The sequence below is a fragment of the Dissoconium aciculare genome (genome assembly GCF_010015565.1).
Source record: "Dissoconium aciculare CBS 342.82 unplaced genomic scaffold K489scaffold_12, whole genome shotgun sequence".
Lineage (NCBI taxonomy): Eukaryota > Fungi > Ascomycota > Dothideomycetes > Mycosphaerellales > Dissoconiaceae > Dissoconium > Dissoconium aciculare.
The window spans coordinates 500,424-518,761 of NW_022984962.1; the positions used below are offsets into that span (position 1 = coordinate 500,424).

Below are 18,338 nucleotides of genomic sequence, written 5' to 3' on the forward strand. Positions count from 1 at the left end.
CGTTCGCTTGTGTGACACCCGCACCATGAAATAAATCGTCTATCTGTTGCTCTTGGCGACACGCTCCAACTCGTCCTTCTTCTTGATCGCGTAGCTGTTGCTGCTTCCCTTAGCGGCGTTGATAAGCTCTTCCGCCAAGCACTCAGCAATGGTCTTGATGTTGCGGAAGGCGGCTTCTCTGGCGCCGATGGTGAGGAGAGCGATGGCCTGGTTCACACGTCGAAGTGGCGAAACGTCAACGGCTTGACGACGGACGGTTCCTGCGCTACCGATACGTGTGCTGTCTTCTCGGGGTCCGCAGTTGACTATAGCGTCGACGGCGATTTGAATGGGGTTCTGGTCGGTCATGATGTGGACCTGTGATGTTGTGTTAGAGAGGAAGCTGCATAGCCGAGACTGGTTGAGTTTGCTCACAATCTCGAAAGCGTGTGCGACAATGCGGACAGCCATCAACTTCTTTCCGTTGTTGCGGCCGTTCATCATCAGCGAGTTGGTGAGTCGCTCGATAATTGGGCATTGCGCTTTGCGGAAACGCTTGACAGCGTATCGTCCTGCGGAGTGGGAGATGTAGACCGGCTGTCGGATTTGGATGTAATCACTATTGAGCATCGCCCGTCAGCCATCCGCTCTTTGATCCCTCCATTCCAGCGCCTGCACTGCCGAAGGTGCCTGCGATCCGTAGCAAACGTACGTGAGCGAAATATCCCTGATCTCGACATCCTCGTAGCTCCATTTGTTGAAAAGCTTCGTGCTGCCGATCTCGCTAACAACGTCCTTGGGCAGGACGGGGTAGCCCTGAGGAGCCTCAACTTCGACTTCGCCGTCAGACATGATCGCGACTCTTCGCTGCACGAGGAACAAAGAGAATATGCGGTGGTTGTTGTTGGCGGTGGAGTGGTGGTCGTCTTTGAATACTCGGACCAGTACGTGTAGTCACTCATACATTGAAATTCGACCTGAAGGTGCTATTGCCAAGCCGCGCTAGCCGGCGTGAACAGCCCACGCACAAATCCGACAATATGTCAAGTCACGTGAATTCAGTAGAACTGAGCCCTATCTCAAAATCATACACACCTGGGCACAGCAATTGAATATTTCAACGGGATGCATTCCGCGCTTTTCGACAAGCAATCGTCAAAAGACTTCCAAGGTTATTCGCAGAAGATCCTGTCCGGTTCTGTGTCCGACGGCAGCTATACTTGTGTTTTCTTGCCATCGGCTTATAACTCAGCAATACTGAAGCAGACGCCTGTCGGGACCTCTTACGTTACATTACTCAAGATCAAGTGAAACGCATGTCATTTTTTCCAGTAGTGTCGGCTCTCCTAAACCCTGTCCTCTCTGTGTCCAGGATCTCATGCTTGCCTGTTGAATGTCACTCGATAATCCGTCGCATATCCTGCTCACACTCTGGATACTGCTCGTTCATTTTCGCATTGTTTCTCTCACACGTCACGTAGCAATATGCAGAACCTGAATCATTATTCCAAAGTATGAGCCTTCTCACTCATGGTTCGCTGCCTTCGTATCAGGAAAAGTGAAGCTTCCCATGCCTGTGACACATTCGTGTCGCTCTGACGCCTCGATGTCATGACTCGCAGCCTGTTCAAGCATAAAACTCATACCATAGGACAAGGTACCGTCGGCGTGTGCTCGAGTACCATGGAACTAGACGGAACGGGCGTCTCAAGGTTAGTCTCTCAACTGCTGAACGCCGGAGCCGCCTGCTTTGCCGACAGCCTGCAGGCTACCCGTCAAGGCCGTCTGCGAACGCGCCAAGGTCCCCGTTGAAGAATCCTCCACCGAACGACCCCAGACCGGCGTCGTGATCACCATGCTGAGTTTGTCTTTTCTTAGCAAATGGCTGGCCGGCATGGCCGTTCATCGTTGTGCGATTTTTGTCGAAGGATGCAACCGAGGAGAGATCATTAAAATTATCGTCGTTGTCTTCGTCATTCAGGCCTGTAAATTCGTTTGCATCAGCATTGGGATTCATTTAGGTGACAAGCTCAACATTACTAGCGACTGACCTTCCGCACTTCGCTTCTCACCCGGCGGTTTCCCGCTCTTCGTTCTTTTCTTCTTCGCATCCGCTGCCTTTTTCCAGATCTGCCAGCGAACGTAATTTGGTCGATCGAATTGGTTCTGAGCTAATTGCTGAGCTGTAGCTCCTTCCATGTATTGCCAGCATCTGAACATGAACCAATGCTGCATGATCTTCTGGGCCTTTACTTGGGCTTCAAAGTTGGCCGGGTCATACTGCGGAAGCCAATTGATCTCCTCGGCGTACGGATTCTTGTTCGACTCGAGGTCCGCAGTCGCCGAGTAACAAAACAGGGGAACAGGTGGTCTCAGTTCATTGGCCTCGTCGATGCGGCTCGGGTTAGGCTCATAGAAGATCTCCTGCCAGTCGCTTTTGCGATAGCCAACAAGCAGACGTTTGTGAGATGCCTTGATCAGCATCTTGTTATGCTCCTGTGTGATATGTTCAAGTCAATTTCGAGCAAAGGACAATCAATGATAGCAACGATTGCAAATGATGAGCAGGTGATGATGATGATGATGATGATGTTGTTGTTGTTGTCTACTTGACAGATTGCTGAAGACGTGTTGGAACAAACTGGGCGACTGTTCCTCACTTGAAAGGTTGATGCGGTAGCTGAAGATGTTTGTGGGAATGAGTGAGCTGAAGCCGGCTTAAGTATTGGTGCTTGAGGAGGCCACGCTCACAATAGACAAACATTTGCTCACACGTGAAGGCTCGTGATAAGAATGGCGATCTTGTGAGTTGGAGGAGTGTGAGTGTGAAAACCGTGCTTGAGCCTTCCGAGCAGTTATTGATAGATTTGAGGTGCGAACATCACTACGAAGGTGATTCATGCTCATGTGTTCTGTTGAAGCTGGGCCGGCATCAACCATATGATAATCCTTACGCGAGTGATAAGCAATGCTAGATCCGTTGGCAAGAAATTGAAACCTTGTGACAACGATGCGATTGCGCAACAGTGTTACGCCCATTGTGAAAGTCCATGACTGTGCCTTCATGTGAATCTGTCATTCGGCCAGATTGATACTTGACGTCTCTGGAATGAATCTTTGAAAATCATGCAAAGATGGGGATGCACGAGCTCTTGGCTTGAAGGAGATCGTTCGCGACATGATAATGCTTGCATCGAGCGTAGAATGGGTAATCCACGGGGTCAATACATTTTGAAAGTTGTTATTCACATCTGCAATTGCTTTAGCCCTGCCAGCGATGATAATTGAGGAGCTCGCTGCGTCAGAACCGCATAGCGGCAGACCAGAAAAGTACGTCTTGTCACATGTTCAGCAGACGGCATTGTGTGATATGTGATCCCTTCGACGGCTTGACAGAGTGCACCTAGGTATGTAACGATGACCGCGAGGGGCAGGACGGCAGTCCCATTAGAGTTTCGGACTGGCCCGTAGCTAAATATATCTGCCTCCAAGACGCGTCCGATCCATTTCAATTAATCACGGACCCCATTGCGAGCGCGTCTTCCCACGCGCTCCGTCATGATCGTTCGTCGCACGTCGCAACCCAGCCAACGGTTTCGCACTTACTTTGTTGAGAGGGTGCAAGTTTGTTAGAACACAAGCCTGATGCTGCAACTCACTACCAACATCCCTGCTACTTCGACATTTTGAAGTCGTTATACACCGGGACTGCGCTCAACCTCTACATCATGGCCAACTCATCTGTTATGCACACGCGCAAAAAGCAGTTCCAAACTCCAATCACCTCATTCTTCCCACGCGAAAGCGCAGACGATGTGCGCCGAACACTGCACACACCATCATTGGCACCAGCACTACCCGCAGCGACCCAGGCCGGCCTAATCAGCGTAGGTATGCGAGTCAGAAAGTCGGTTCCTGAAGGTTACAAGACGCACAAGACAATCGGCCAAGCAGCCTCGAGCTCGATGCCCCCGTCTGCAATCAAGATACGCTCTGAGCCGACAGTCACAGGGTCACAAGAACTCATGCCCTTCTGTGGTCTTCACAAGATTGGTGGTCTGGGGATGCAACAAATGCCCGCTTCGTCAGCTCCGGCGGCTGTGATGGATACGTACGAGCTAGACTTCGAACACATGCCGGATCTTTCTGGGTCGCAAATTACTCTATCATCATCGCAAGAGAGCTTCGGGCCGGTAGAGGAGCCTTCTAATAGGAAACGGACATACGAAGACGAAGTCGAAGACGGCATGGATGCGCTGTTCGAGGACATGCATGCCCCAGACATTATACACCATCAGATGCCAGGGGTGTCCCGACCGATCGCAAAACCGCGCAATCTGCGCAAAACTGCGATCTCAGATCAACCTGCTGTGATTAATCCTGGCGATTTTGATGAGGCCCCGTTCCTGACGCCGATGGAAGTCGTGGATTAGAGGAGGACAACGTCGCAGCTCCACCACTTTCACGTCCGATCGCATTTTCTGGAATCCATTAATGCAGCACTTTCTAGTGAAAATCATATCAACAATCCACATGGTCATGACTTGATGCGCTGGTGCTCGCTGCCTCCTTGGTCATCTTCTCGAACAGGCTGTGCCCCGCTCAGGCTTCGCTCACAGTACACAATATGAAATCATATTCCAAGTGCATGCAATAGTCATCTGCGTCGCATTGCTGTGTCTATTCTCGAGCAGCATCGCATGAACTTTTATTTCAATCGTTCCGTGCACGATACACCATAGGGGTTGAAAACATGAGGGGATGTTCTCGTATTAACGACACCATTCACACCCCTCGAACCAAGCTGCAAAAATTGCGCCTACCGATCGGAAAATTGGAAAATCACTGGAAACAGCCACAGCGTGCCCCATTGCAACAAAGAGCTTGGGCTGACAGTCAACATCATCGTCAAACGATAAGTAACAAGCAACATCAAAAGTTCGTCAAGTGCACCCCGATCTGGCTAAAAACGGTATTGAACGTCTCGAGCATATGCGGTCAACATCTACGTGTATTGAATGCGATCCACTATGATGCTCGTCTGGCATCAGCCCGGAGAGTAGAGGACAGCCTTTGACCTCATATCTGTCGGGATATGGGATCGGAAGCCGGAACTGTCCAGATCACAGGACTTTGGTCCCAAGCCTAGTAAGGGCCGTCATCTGCGTCATATCTACTATGAGAGCAACCCGCATGCAGTGAGCCGATGCTCGTCTGAGCACCACCTCGACCTACATCGGATATGCAGCATTGGAACAGTTTGATGCTCATGTAAACAGCAATGTGGAGATTGTGTAGCGCTTTCGATGTGACGTCGATTGTGCGATTGATGTTCATTTCCGCACTCATGGAACAGACGCCGAAATCTAGGCTCTTGGACATGAGGACAGTCAGAAACGTTAAGCACCGCCAGGCACAATCCGTTGCCTAAGCGGGGTTAAACAGATTCAGGGGAGACGGGAGAAGGAAATGGATGAAGGCACGTGACTGGCATCATCCCACCTTCAAGTCCGGTCCCGCCATGAGATTGACACTACTGGAAACACCTAATAACACCTAGTATTGTAGTAATATTTGCCGTGCTAATGAACTATGGATTTCGCGCTGCTTCTTTCAAATCTCCAGTCGTGCCGCCGCCGCCGCCGCCAATCTGTGGTCGTCGTAAAGAGCAACGACGCCAGCGCCCAAGGAATAGACAGATCTTTAGCCGCCTTTGTCCAAAATTATTATTGTGATCACCGTACTCGTCCGCTTCCCATACACCGCCTCGTCTTTTTGTTTCCAGACCTCTATAGTCACAAAATCTCGACCTTCATTCTGTGACCTCGACGTCTTCCAACCACTGGACCCTGTTTGCCAAGCACGTATACATTTCACAGCCTGTGCGCGTCCCGCCAAATAAACGTCGCTTGCGATTAACTCGAGCCCGCAGAACAGTTGATGCGCATCTCTCGATAAGAGCGACGAAGCTCGACGCCCTTTTGCCACCAGCTCACAATAGACTCACACGCCCAACATGGACGTGAACCAGGTCTTGACGGGAACCATCTCACCTGGTATGTGAGCCTGTGATCTCAGAGCCTGGACTCCCGCGAGGAGCGAGGGGTAATTCGCACGAAAGTAAGCAGAACTGACAGACTGCGATTGTTAGATGCCCAGGTTCGCACTGCTGCCGAACAGCAGTTGCTCCAGGCCGCGGAACAAGATTTCGTAAGTGAGGCCACCACGGCTCCTGACATCACAGTGAGCTGATTAGGAGATTTCTGCAGCCTGGATACCTCATAACACTCTCTCGCGAACTTGCCAATGATTCCGCAGATTCCTCCGTGCGTATGGCCGCTGGTCTCGCACTCAAAAACTCGTTTTCAGCTCGCGACTTTGCACGCCTGCGTGAAGTACAGCGTCGGTGGATCGAGCAGATCGACCCGCAGATCAAACAACAGGTCAAAACTCTAGCCTTGCAGACGCTGGGCGCGACCGACGTCAGAGCGTCACAATCTGCCGCACAGTTCATTGCGTCCATCGCCGCCATCGAGCTGCCCAGAGAGCAATGGCCCGATCTGATGCAAACTTTGGTCGAGAATGTCGGCAGTGGGTCAGATCAGAAGAAGCAGGCTTCACTCACAACAATTGGTTTCATCTGCGAGACTGATGAGCAAGATCTCCGCGACAGCTTGGCCCAGCACAGCAATGCCATCCTCACGGCCGTTGTTCAAGGAGCACGCAAGGAGGAGCCAAACGTCGAGATCCGAAATGCGGCCATCACAGCTCTTGGTGACTCTCTCGAATTTGTGCGCACCAATTTCGAAAACGAAGGCGAGCGGAACTACATCATGCAGGTCGTATGCGAGGCGACGCAAGCCGAGGATTCACGCATCAAGCAAGGATCATACGGATGTTTGAACCGTATCATGAGCTTATACTATGAGAAGATGAGATTTTACATGGAGAAGGCACTGTTTGGGCTCACCATTCAGGGCATGAAGAATGAGGATGAGGACGTTGCCAAACTTGCCGTCGAGTTTTGGTGCACAGTCTGCGAGGAGGAGATCAGCATCGAGGATGATAATGTCCAGGCTCAGGCAGAAAACAGCGCCGAAGTGCGTCAATACTTCAACTTCGCTCGCGTGGCCACTCAGGAGGTTGTCCCTGTCCTGCTTGAATTGCTCGCAAAGCAGGATGAAGATGCTGGAGACGATGAGTACAACATCTCTCGCGCTGCCTACCAGTGTGTTCAATTGTGGGCTCAGGCAGTTGGCAGCCAGGTCGTTCCTCCTGTCCTCACCTTTGTGGAGCGAAACTTGCGCAGCGAAGACTGGCACTACCGTGATGCTGCAGTTTCCGCCTTTGGAGCAATGATGGAGGGACCCGATGAGAAGGTCCTGGACCCATTGGTCAAGCAGGCGCTTCCAGTCCTGATCACCATGATGGCCGATCCTTCGGTCCAAGTTCGTGACTCAGCAGCTTTCGCGCTCGGCCGCATCTGTGAGGCTGTGTCCGAATCTATCGACCCGCAGGAGCACCTTCAGCCGCTCATTACGGCATTGTTCCAGGGTCTTGCTTCTCACCCGAAGATGGCGAGCTCTTGCTGCTGGGCGTTGATGAACCTTGCGGACCGCTTCGCTGGGGAGCCCGGATGCCAGACCAACCCGTTATCTGAGCACTTCCAGGCCAGCGTGCAGCATCTTCTACAGCTCACTGAGAGTACTCATGACAATACCCTTCGCGTCGCAGCGTATGAAGTTCTCAACGCCTTTGTTACCAATGCCGCGAACGACACTGTTACAATGGTCGCTAGCTTGAGCGATGTCATTATCGAAAGACTCGAGAAGACCATCCCGATGCTTCAGCAAGTCGTATCGGTCGAGGATCGTCTCACCCTGGATGAGATGCAGACTTCGCTCACATCAGTCATCATGGCCATCATTGGACGACTTGAGAAGGAGATTGCACCCCAGGCTGATCGGATCATGCAGCTCATGCTTACACTACTCCAATCTCTGCCGCCAAAGTCCAGTGTGCCCGATACAGTGTTTGCCACCATCGGCTCATTGGCCAACGTCCTCGATGCAGACTTCGAGAAATATATGCAGTCCTTCGCACCCTTCTTGTTGACGGCACTCAATAACCAAGAGGAGCCTCAGCTCTGCTCAATGGCCATTGGCCTCGTCACTGATGTGACACGTGCCTTGGAGCAGAAGATTGCTCCTTGGTGTGATGGTTTCATGAACGGTCTTCTTAACAACCTCCGAGTATGTGAATCCCCTGTAGTCAAATCACTTCGTATGCTGACATTCCACAGAGCCCAAACCTTGGCAACCAGTTCAAGCCAGCGATTCTGCAGTCATTTGGCGATATTGCTCAATGCATCGGTGGTGCCTTCGAGCCTTATATTTCCGTTGTCGCGCAAGTCTTGCAGCAGGCTGCCAACGTCAATAACGTCGACAGCTCAACGAGCTTTGAGATGATTGACTACATCGTCTCGTTGCGCGAGGGTATCATGGATGCTTGGGGCGGTATCATCATCGCCGTCAGAAGCTCGCAAAAGCGTAAGAAATTAAGCAGTCACCAGCTGATCACAATCTCGCTAACATCCTTTGAAGAGCAATTGATTCAACCTTATGTGGATTCGATCTTCCAGCTATTACAGAGCGTCTATCAAGACCCTAACCGCACCGAGGCGCTTCTCAGGTCAAGCATGGGTGTCGTCGGGTATGTCAATCCTCTCGAATTTGGTGGACTTCAACTAACGATACTCTAGTGATATCTCCGAGGCATTCCCAGGCGGCGAAGTCAGCGCCTACTTCCGAAACGACTGGATTACTCCTATGGCGCGTGATACACGAAGCAACAAGGAGTTCTCCTCACGGACGATCGAGACTGCTCGCTGGGCTCGTGAACAGATTAAGCGACAGACTGGTAAGTTCCGACAGACCCGCTAATCGGTAGCAAGTCATGAGTTCTGTGCTGACTGAATTCAAAGCTCTCGGCAATGCATAAACTGTGATTTGATGTCACATACTCTCCAGTCCCATCAGCCTGCTTGGCCATCTTTGGCCTGAAAGACATCGATGGCCAAAAGGAGGATCGCCGATTGACCGCGCTGACGAGGTCGAGCGTGATGTTCCTTACATCAACGGCATCTGGTCTCGTGGCCAACTCGCATTGCATCGCATCGCACCGCCTTGAGACGATACCAGAGTGTTGAGTCGAGCGATCTGATCCGGCTTGGTCGGTGATGCCGAGGCGGGAACGAACGTCATTTCAATAATGTTCTCGCTACTCGCGGCCAGCTCATCACCACTTTCCAGCACCATCACCACCTCCTATCACCATTCCACAATCAGCACCGCGAGCAATGAGCACAAATCAAGATTCAGACTATAAAGCTTGCAACACATCACGACTTACACCCTTCCCAACCCTCGCATCAATACCCCCATTCCCGCCTCCCGCCTTCTGAGACCAAAGTGGCCAATTCGAGTCGAGGAAATATTCCCATGGTCAGCAATCTTGGAACGATTCGCGGCCATCTACATCATTTTGGTTCCTACGATGGGAAGCCGGGCTCCAATTTTGCGCTGTCTCTGCTATCGCACTTGATCTCCTTTGACGTTGACCCGTTGAGAGAAACTTCACGCTGGTGGTGTACTTCGATCTTTCTTGCCCACAAACATTTCAACCACCAATTCATCCATCAATATTTAACTCTTCTGACCCCCGACATGCTGTGATGAGGTAGTACTGTGACTCATTTATTTCTACTTCATATATATAATGTGGTGATCACAATGACTTACGTGCACGCCGCTTGACCGTGAATGTTATCCGTCCGTTGTGTCGAAACGCGAAGGCCCTGCGTGTTCGTCGGGTCTCCTGTAGGGGCTTGTTCATACCGGCGCGATATCAGGCACCGGTCAGTAAGTGAGAACATGGGAGTCAAGTTCATCCTGAAGCTCATCATCATCGTCATCACATCTATCTCCATCGCCATCCGAAGAAAGCAGGGTCATCCATGAATTCCGCTGTGCTTTCTTTCACATTCCTCCCATCATGACCACGTGATGATCGGCTTGATACAAGTCCCATCGTGCATCCTGCGACAACAGCATGTCAGCACCAAAAGCTCACCGACGATGTCCGACGCGCGGGGGGTGGGGGGGGAATCTACTCACTCCTGCAAAGCCTGCTCGAAATCGTGCGCGGGGATCTTCTTCATCAGCCGATCGAAGGGAAAATTCCCATCCCGGTACCACCGGATCATCTCCGGGATGAACTCGCGGGGATATGCGGAGCCCTCGATCGCCCCGATCCACTGTTTCCCGGAGTTCATGAACTCGAAGACGTTGACGCTGCTGAGCGTGAGGTCCAGCGGCGCGGCGCCGACCTGGATGTACTTGCCGCAGTTCCGCGTGAAATGCATCCCCTCGATGATGAGCGACGGTGCGCCCGTCGTGTCGATGGTGATGGTGGGGCCGACGCCGTCGGAAAGGGCCCTGATGGCTTCGGTAAGAGACTTTCTTCCCGGGGGCAGGGCGGAGCTGTTGAGGACGTGGGTGGCGCCGAGATCCTTCGCGAGGGCGAGGCGTTGCTCGACGCGGTCGATCCCGATTATGATCCGGCAGTTGCTGTTCTTGGCTGCCATGATGGCGGATAGGCCTACGCCACCCAGGCCCATGATGCAGATTGCGTCTGTGGGCTCTGCCTTGGCGACGTTGAGGACGGTGCCGCTGCCGGTCTGAATGCCGCAGCCGAGAGGGGCGAAGAGTTGGAGTTCCTCCTTGTCCTGGACGAGACCCTTGACGTTGACGACGGAGGCCTGCTTGACGATGCTGAAGTGCGCAAAGGACGATTGTCCAAAGAAGTGACCGCCCACATCCGGCGCTGCCCCTTTGTCATCCGCAGAAGCGGTCGAGGCCAGTTTGAAAATCCGATGCGGCCCGAAGTTCAGCGGTAGGGAATTGGTGCAATTCGACCAATGCCGCGTCTTGCAGAGCGCGCATTCGTCGCAGAAATCAAACGAGAGCAACACGGGATCTCCCACGGCCGCCACTTCCACCCCTGTACCGACGTCTCGAACATATCCCGAGCCTTGGAAAAAGCCCGAAACTCGTCAGCAAGCCCATGGAGTTTTCCTTACGATTCCAATGCCTACCTTCATGGCCCAAAACCCGCGGATAGAACGCGATCGGCGAGGAGCCCGCGTCGAGATTCCCAATGAAAGCATCAGTGTGGCAGACGCCCGAAGCGACCATCTCGACTAGCATTTCGCCGGCTTCGAGGGGTCTCAGCAGGAGCTCGTCCATTCTCCAGCCATTGTTCTTGAGCGCATCGTGGCAGACGATGGCTTTGGTCTTCGTAGGTGGAGGTTTGTACGCGCGGCCGAATCTCTCCTGATCCTCCCAGACTTTCCGCAGGGAAGGCGGGATGTTCGATGAAGCCCTCGATGACATGTGTGGATTCCCAACGCCTTTTTCCAATGAGCGACCGGGACGTATGGATAATGCGGAGATTGCCCGAGAATGTGGATGCAAGCAGTCGGTTCTATCTAGTGTAGTCTCCTTCTTCTTGGTATTACATGTACTCTTTGTCGTTTGATACTCCGGAATTCCTGGGGAGGTGACGTTCTACCCTGGGGGTTGTGGGACGCTCCACGGACAAAGCATCATCTGGGTCCAACCACAGCCGAGCCCAGCGATGATGCACACGACCCGCACATCTCGACGGTGTCACCGCTATTATGGAACAGCGCGGTGGAAGAATCCATGGTACTGCGCTGTATGTGTTATCTCGGGCGATGATGCACGCGTCTGTTCATCATCATTCAACCACTCATCTACCGAATCTCCGGGACGCTGCGGGGGTTGGGGAACCGGTTGGTACCACGACCGCGCAGGAATAAGAAAGCGGACATCATCTGCCGAGGGAGAGAGAGAAAGACAAGCAGCGGTGAACTGAATTGAACGTCATGCAAACGGCACGTCACCAGCCAATGAGTTCTTATTGATTTTGATTCCTGCCAAGACGTGCAGAAGGTATAGGCCATCTCGATAGATCGGCGTGCATGGTGGAGTGTGTGTACTTAGACGTAACGACATGGCCTGAGGAAGCCACACGGCCAATGATCGGTGATAACTTCGTCGAAGCAAATCAGTAATCGTAAGCAGATCATCACTGCCAGCGAGAGAATTCAGTAAGAGAGAGAAATTATTAATTATCTTTTCTTCGATTCCTGGTTGCGAGCATGAAAATTTGCCAAGGAAGGGAACGAGATACAGTAGAGAGAGGGAAAGAGCAAACAAACGCTCTGCCATTTCCTTCCACCAAGGTCGCCGAGCCTGATCGCTTCGGACGTTTCCCAAAGGTTTAAACGGTTGCGACGGGGGCGAGAAATCGCCCCCGAAACGAAGAGCGAGCAAACGCAGGCAAGCGAAGTTGAACAAAAAAGACTGCCTCCCAAGCCAGCCCCAACAGGGCGCAATCGAAGCGACCAAAGACTGGGTCTGCAAACAAAATGCTGCGACAGCGCCGGATGCGCCTGCCGTTCTATAGGTTTCCCTTTCCCAAGAAACGCCGTGCTCCGCTGGAAAGATATCGCTGGAGTGATGAGAGAGGGAGATAAAGTAAAAGACCATCCCCTGAGATAATCAAAGGATGAAGTAAGAACGATAGTACGAAATTGGGTTTCGGAACGAACAAAAGAGAGTTTTCCTCTCGTTGCCCAGGCCGACTTGTCCCATGTGAGGGGGTCCGTAGGACGGCTGAGGTTGCGAGGGATGATTGATTGATTTGATGGAGGAATTAAAGTTCGTATATTCATGCGGGTCGTGGCAGTTGGTTCGAGATTTCCAGCGACGAGGCGGGGAGGAGATGAGCCGTCGTTGCAGAATCCCCAAGACTGCAGGATTTGGAGGGTTGTGTTTCCGGGAGGATGTCGGCGCTTGTTTGAAGGAAAACCTACTGCCAGAGTGGTTGTGTGACGACGCTACCCAAGGTTCCACGGATCATGACCGGCAATTGGAAGCCGGCGGCGAGCTGTTCTCGCACGAAGATGGAGGATTTCTTATACCGGCGGTCGGTGTATTTCTCGTAGACGGTGCGGTGGTGGATTCTAGCCGCCTGGCAGCAGTCGAGGAGCGCCTTCAGCAATCGGTAGAGTTGGGCGAGGGTGTAGTTGGAGTAGTAGACGTGAGCTGCGGACCAATCTCCCTTGCGCAAGAGCAGTCGCGCCATGCAGTGCGCGCCGGCGGCCAGGTAACTTGGCGTGCAGCCGATGAAGCGCTCGTCCATGATGGTCACTTCGAGGAAGTACTTAGCCAACGTGCGTGTCTCAAGGTCATAGTCGTCTGCTTTGCTGATGCGCCGGAGAAAGCTCATTGGGCCTGGCCAGCCAAGCTCGAATTGCAGCATGCTGAGCATGAAGCGCTCCGCCTTGAGCAGCTCATCCGCGGTGTAGCCGTTGTCGACCATGTAGATGATCTCACTGAGGGTCGGGCAGTTCACTTCTTCGTATTTGGCGGCAATGAAGATGGCCGTCGCGCCCACAAGTTGAAGCTTGCCGAGCGACACGATCTTGCAGGAGAGGAAGCGGTCGATGTAGTTGATCGTCAGGAACAGTGTCTCCGGCAGGAGGTTAAACCGCTGGTGGACTTGAACGACCCAGTCGACGAGAACGCCACGCATAGACCATTGGATCTCGGTCTGCTGATCCATGTAGAATGGATTGGGGGCCATGCGCACCTCCAACTCATGCATGTAGGAGAAAATCTCATCGCCGTACTCGGCGACCATAGAGGTGTCCCAGTACTCCTCTTCGATATCGTCTACAGACCGCGTGGCGAGGACGTGAGCAGCGGCAGCGTCCAGCTCTGCCTGAACCTTCTCTGTGCAGCGAGGATTGAAGACGGTCGTGTGTCCGTTCGTCAAATCGCCAGAGAGACCCCACGATCGAGCTGTTGTGTATCCGTCAGAGTCAAGAGCATCCTCGACGTCGTCGACTTCGTATGATGAGGGAGCGTGAGATGTTGCGCGTGGTTGGGCAGCGGTGCGCGACTTCTCGTGTTGCGCGACGGAGGCTCCGTCAGACTTGACGCTTGTGACGGGTGCTGAAGTAGTCGCAATGGCTTTTGGCACTGCTACGGCAGGTGCGGCCGACGAGGATGATACGTGCCGTGTGGATGTCGATATGCTTTCGGTTGGGCGCGAAGTGATCGCGTTTGTGTTTGTTTGTGAATCCAAGCTGGATTTTACTTCGAGTTCGACGGCGGGCTGGACGTCTCGTAGAACTTTGGTGCTTTTCTTGGGAGCGACCTTCTTGACTTGGTCGAATTGGACCTCCGTCGAGTTGGACGCGGCGGTTGCATGCGCCTTTGACTGCTGTGCGACGACGTTTGTGGTGTTGAGAGGCTTCTGGGAGAGACTGCTTTTGATTGCCAGTGGTCGAGCAGCTGGACGTGCCAGAGCTGCGACAGGTGCTTGCTTGACCCAATCCTTTTGGTTGCTGAGCTTGCCGGGCGAAACTTTGCCAACCTCGGAATCGTCCTTGTGCACAACCTTCAAGTTGACGTTGACCTCTCCCAAGATCCGGTGTGTATTCTGTGCTGTTGCCGCTGCCTTCAGCGCGCCAGCTTGAAGTAGACTTGAAAGAGCCGGGCTCGACTTTGTCCGAATGTGGCCCAGGGACTTGACGTGAGTCGCTGCGACCATGTGTGCTGGCATAGCATTTTCATCGTGGATGCGCAGCGCGCGAGCACGGTGAGGCTGTCAAGAGTTAGCATGTTGATCAAAGTGGAAAAGGGTTCCATTGTGCAATGCCAATGCGACCTGTGCCGATTTCGGGCGAGGAGCAAGCGTCGCACATCGTTCGAAGCCGCGCGCAAGCTCACAAAGGCGCATCCGGAGGCAACCATATGAAGCGGTATGATGGACGCGATGACACAATGTGTATGTTTGTTACATGCGGGCGAAATCGCGCAAGTGGTGTTGGCTTACCTTGGCGTCCATTTTGATCGATCGAGACTTTGTCCGAAGCGCAGCAGCGACAAAGTTGGCAATACGTCGGCGAGATGTGAATCCTGGTTCGCAGATTGACTGTTGCTCGATCTCTTCGATATGGTCTGATCCGGTGCAGTCGTGTAATCGATGTCGAAGTTGGCGATCGCAGTCGGTTTGGAATTCTGTTCACAACTGACTGAGCATCGGCCGTCGCGTGGTGAGCGTCGGGACTCGTTGAGGCGTTGCAAGAGAGGCGACGATGCTGACGAACTGATCACCACGCCCACAATCGATGCGCTGCAAGCGGTGGCAGGAAGGAATTGCTGCTCGAGGTTAGCGATGCGAATGTTGATGGTGATGAAGAAGGAAGTCCAAGACAATAAGCACGCCCCGTGCGCCAGTCTTCTAGTTGAATTGAAGCTCCTCTTGTTGTCGGTCTGTTTACCGCGCCAAGCCGTTGCTCCATGCATGAGATGGTCGCGGGCTCACAGCGGACAAAACAGCGGGCAGACAGCGGCTCCACCCGTACCGCACGAACGCGACCCTCACCTACCACGGTTGCGCTGCGGGAGAGAGAAAACGTGCGTGCAGACAACCCAGCGAGAAGGGCGGCGCGCACTGCAGAAAGGACTCACGATTGGCAGGAAAGCCGTCAGCTCCGCGGCCGTGCATGCCCTGCCTGGCGTGCCTGGCAAGAAGCACAATTCCCGTTGCTGTAATAATCTGAACGATACACCGGCAGCAACAGTCGTAATATCAGCACGCATCGACTCCGGCACGACGCGGTCGCATGAGATGAGAGAGAAGAGGGAGAAGAGGAGGAGTGACGCATCTCCACCTGCTGCAGGCTGATGAAGACATGTGCAGATAAATGAGCATCATCGTCTGTCATTTCGTCGTGTCTCGCGGGGTCCCTACTTGTGCATGTGCTGCTGCACCCGGATGAGAGTCGCAGGTCGCCCACATACGCGCAGGCGGCTTTGCGTTGAAACCTCCAGCACGTATCGTACATATTTGCGCACCCAGGTGATCATCGCGCATTTGCAGAGAGACAATGTGTGTACTTCACTGCCGGAGTACAGGAGCTACCTAGGTAGTCATCGATTTTCATCACGTTATACATACATGAGGAGGGATTCCCACACAGCACCATGTCACGAGTGCGTTATTACAGCATATGAATCGGAGGTCTCTGGCCCTGATGACTCGGATGAACGCCCATTCAGGTGTTTCTCTCGGCGTGCTGTATCTGTACTCGAGAAGGAGTAGCGGGCACTGTCCACCCACGGGGTCTTTGTGCGAATTTTGCGCTCGTGGCAATGCGCATCGAGTAGCCCTTGGAGAGGAATACGTAGTCCCTAGTGGATATAGATCTCTCATTCTATATTTTGGGCATATCTCGCGACTCGAGTTCTCCGTCGATGCAAATTCCGCTTCATCACGAGTCTTTGATGAGTACCTAGTAGTGCAGCTGAGACCCAGCAACCCCAATTCCATGCACACGGTGACACGGGCACCTGAGCATAATAATAATTGCAGAACCGCAGGGGTGCCCTTCATGAATCTCCTGCAAGTCGATTCGGGCCAGAGGTTCGGGCCGAAGCGTGTTAGCTCATGACACAGACCCAAGGGACTTCCATCGATCACCTCCAGGGCTCCAAACTCCAGAATTGCCGCAGGTGGAAAAGTGACGTCAATCTTTGTTGTGAGTCGCGTCTTCCAGTCGCGCTTCCTGGCATATTACACCACATTCATTTTATACAACCACTCTTGGGATATGAAGCACTCAAGACTTGCGAGGATCGATCTGACAATCATGTATCGATGATCTATCAAGTTCTCAGGCTTTCAAATGGAAGATATCCAACTTGCCTACATATCGCGGTGCCCACGCGCCGGCACGTGACGATTCCGCAGGCACCCGATGCCCATGTGTGTGAGCGGAGAGGACTTTGCGCGACATTTCAATCACGACCGAAGTCGTCTCCATGCGACTATTGAAGAATTGCTCCAGCAACGGAGCGGGATATCTAGGATGTTCCTAGCCATCAGTGTGTTTGTGGCGAGCGTGTGTATGTGTGTGTCTGTGTCTGTGTATACCCGGTGAGGAGGACCGATGGTCTTTGCTCGATGTGCTGGCAAGCGACACGGCGCCGTGCGGGGACAGCCTATCATTTGGCACTGGCTTCGTGATGCTGGAACCCGAGAGCGGGCGACTTTCGGCAGACAACGCACAAGCCGCCGCCGCCGCCGCTGGACCCCTCCCAGCACAAAGTCGTCGGTTCTGGGTTGCGCAACGAGAGTGAGCAGCTCGACAGGATCTGCTGGGCGATGTTCTTGGAGGGTAATCGATCTGGAGAGCTTCGTCCTGGCGTAGGGTCGAGCTCCATGGTGCGATATGCGACATTGACGAATTTCCATCATCACTCCACCTTGGATCGGTGACTGATCTGCTGTCAATTCCAGTGTACCTAGGTATGCTTGAGGTTGAGCTGATGGGAGAGGTGTTTCTCTGTTGCCAATGTCCGTACACCTGGGTACAGTACAATGCTAAACGGAATACATGGGTACTGTCGCACGCAGATACGTAGAGGTAGATCTGGTTGGGACTTCAGAACTAGCGAGCTCTTCCCACAACCCCGTCCCCACCGGGATCATTTTGCTCTCCGAGACGGCGCCAAACTCCATCTCATACACATCCATGATGCGCCAAGATCATCACGACAAGAACAGACCGCATCTCTCTCTTTTCCATGCCACCATGCAGGCCGGATAGTGTCTAGTGTTACCTGATGGGTAGCACGGTGAAAACTTTTGTAAATGCTACCTTTCTGGCGCGCACCTGGATGGGACAGCAAGCCTCTCTCTGCCCCTCCTCTTCCTCCTCCCCCGGTCGTTTACGCACGAAATCTCATCGCATGCCGATACCGCCACGAGAGGCAAATGCAGCTCCGACCTCTCTTCTGCCTTCGCGATGATGAATTCAAGCTAGATCGGTTCATCGTGACTGGCTATCTGGTCACCGTCATTTCCTGTTGAAGGGGACCCGCATATCTACCCCAATGACATCGCACTCAACCCTATCATCATTCGTGGGTGCGCAGACGCACAGACGCTGAGCGAGCTGGATATTGATGACCCTCTCTTGCAGATATTTTGCGCGCTTCTCTAGATCACACCACGATGATACTCGTACACTTGAGGTTTTATCTCTCGGCGTGATGGTTCCCCACAGATCCTGCCTCCTAGTTCTATCTATGCGTGCCAGGGAGAGGGAGAGACAAGGCAAAGAGCGCCCCCGCGGTCGAGATGTCAAACGTGACTGTCCACGAGCGGATGACCAGCGTGGGCGTCCGTGACGTGAT

General features: G+C 53.1%; 7 protein-coding genes across 7 annotated transcripts; 2 read left to right on the forward strand and 5 right to left on the reverse strand.

Moving 5' to 3' along the window:
* Window positions 1-39: 39 nt before the first annotated feature.
* On the reverse strand, window positions 40-831 carry K489DRAFT_324829 (ribosomal protein S7; the record flags this gene model as incomplete). Its single annotated transcript, XM_033601788.1, has 3 exons — window positions 40-357; window positions 415-598; window positions 692-831. The coding sequence occupies 3 exons, from the start codon at window positions 829-831 to the stop codon at window positions 40-42; spliced, it is 642 nt and encodes a 213-aa protein (XP_033456911.1).
* A 916-nt stretch (window positions 832-1,747) lies between these two features.
* Window positions 1,748-2,463, reverse strand: K489DRAFT_412564 (uncharacterized protein; the record flags this gene model as incomplete). Its single annotated transcript, XM_033607941.1, has 2 exons — window positions 1,748-1,962; window positions 2,031-2,463. The coding sequence occupies 2 exons, from the start codon at window positions 2,461-2,463 to the stop codon at window positions 1,748-1,750; spliced, it is 648 nt and encodes a 215-aa protein (XP_033456912.1).
* Window positions 2,464-3,707: 1,244 nt separating this feature from the next.
* On the forward strand, window positions 3,708-4,412 carry K489DRAFT_373103 (uncharacterized protein; the record flags this gene model as incomplete). The annotated part of the gene is made up of 1 exon (XM_033603395.1): window positions 3,708-4,412. The coding sequence occupies one exon, from the start codon at window positions 3,708-3,710 to the stop codon at window positions 4,410-4,412; it is 705 nt and encodes a 234-aa protein (XP_033456913.1).
* Window positions 4,413-5,995: 1,583 nt separating this feature from the next.
* On the forward strand, window positions 5,996-8,921 carry K489DRAFT_325195 (ARM repeat-containing protein; the record flags this gene model as incomplete). Its single annotated transcript, XM_033601813.1, has 6 exons — window positions 5,996-6,035; window positions 6,131-6,189; window positions 6,249-8,231; window positions 8,282-8,528; window positions 8,583-8,691; window positions 8,741-8,921. 6 exons carry the CDS (start codon window positions 5,996-5,998, stop codon window positions 8,919-8,921), a joined length of 2,619 nt encoding a protein of 872 aa, XP_033456914.1.
* Window positions 8,922-9,715: 794 nt separating this feature from the next.
* K489DRAFT_383435 (NAD(P)-binding protein) lies at window positions 9,716-11,834 on the reverse strand. Its single transcript, XM_033605602.1, has 3 exons — window positions 11,135-11,834; window positions 10,155-11,073; window positions 9,716-10,076 (listed from the first exon to the last, which is right to left on the reverse strand). Exons 1-3 carry the CDS (start codon window positions 11,430-11,432, stop codon window positions 10,031-10,033), a joined length of 1,263 nt encoding a protein of 420 aa, XP_033456915.1. The 5' UTR covers window positions 11,433-11,834; the 3' UTR covers window positions 9,716-10,030.
* On the reverse strand, window positions 11,689-12,775 carry K489DRAFT_60914 (uncharacterized protein). The gene has a single exon (XM_033608756.1). The coding sequence runs from the start codon at window positions 12,612-12,614 to the stop codon at window positions 11,946-11,948; it is 669 nt and encodes a 222-aa protein (XP_033456916.1). The 5' UTR covers window positions 12,615-12,775; the 3' UTR covers window positions 11,689-11,945.
* Window positions 12,776-12,936: 161 nt separating this feature from the next.
* Window positions 12,937-14,982, reverse strand: K489DRAFT_412568 (uncharacterized protein; the record flags this gene model as incomplete). Its single annotated transcript, XM_033607942.1, has 2 exons — window positions 12,937-14,739; window positions 14,971-14,982. The coding sequence occupies 2 exons, from the start codon at window positions 14,980-14,982 to the stop codon at window positions 12,937-12,939; spliced, it is 1,815 nt and encodes a 604-aa protein (XP_033456917.1).
* Between the last annotated feature and the right edge of the window lie 3,356 nt (window positions 14,983-18,338).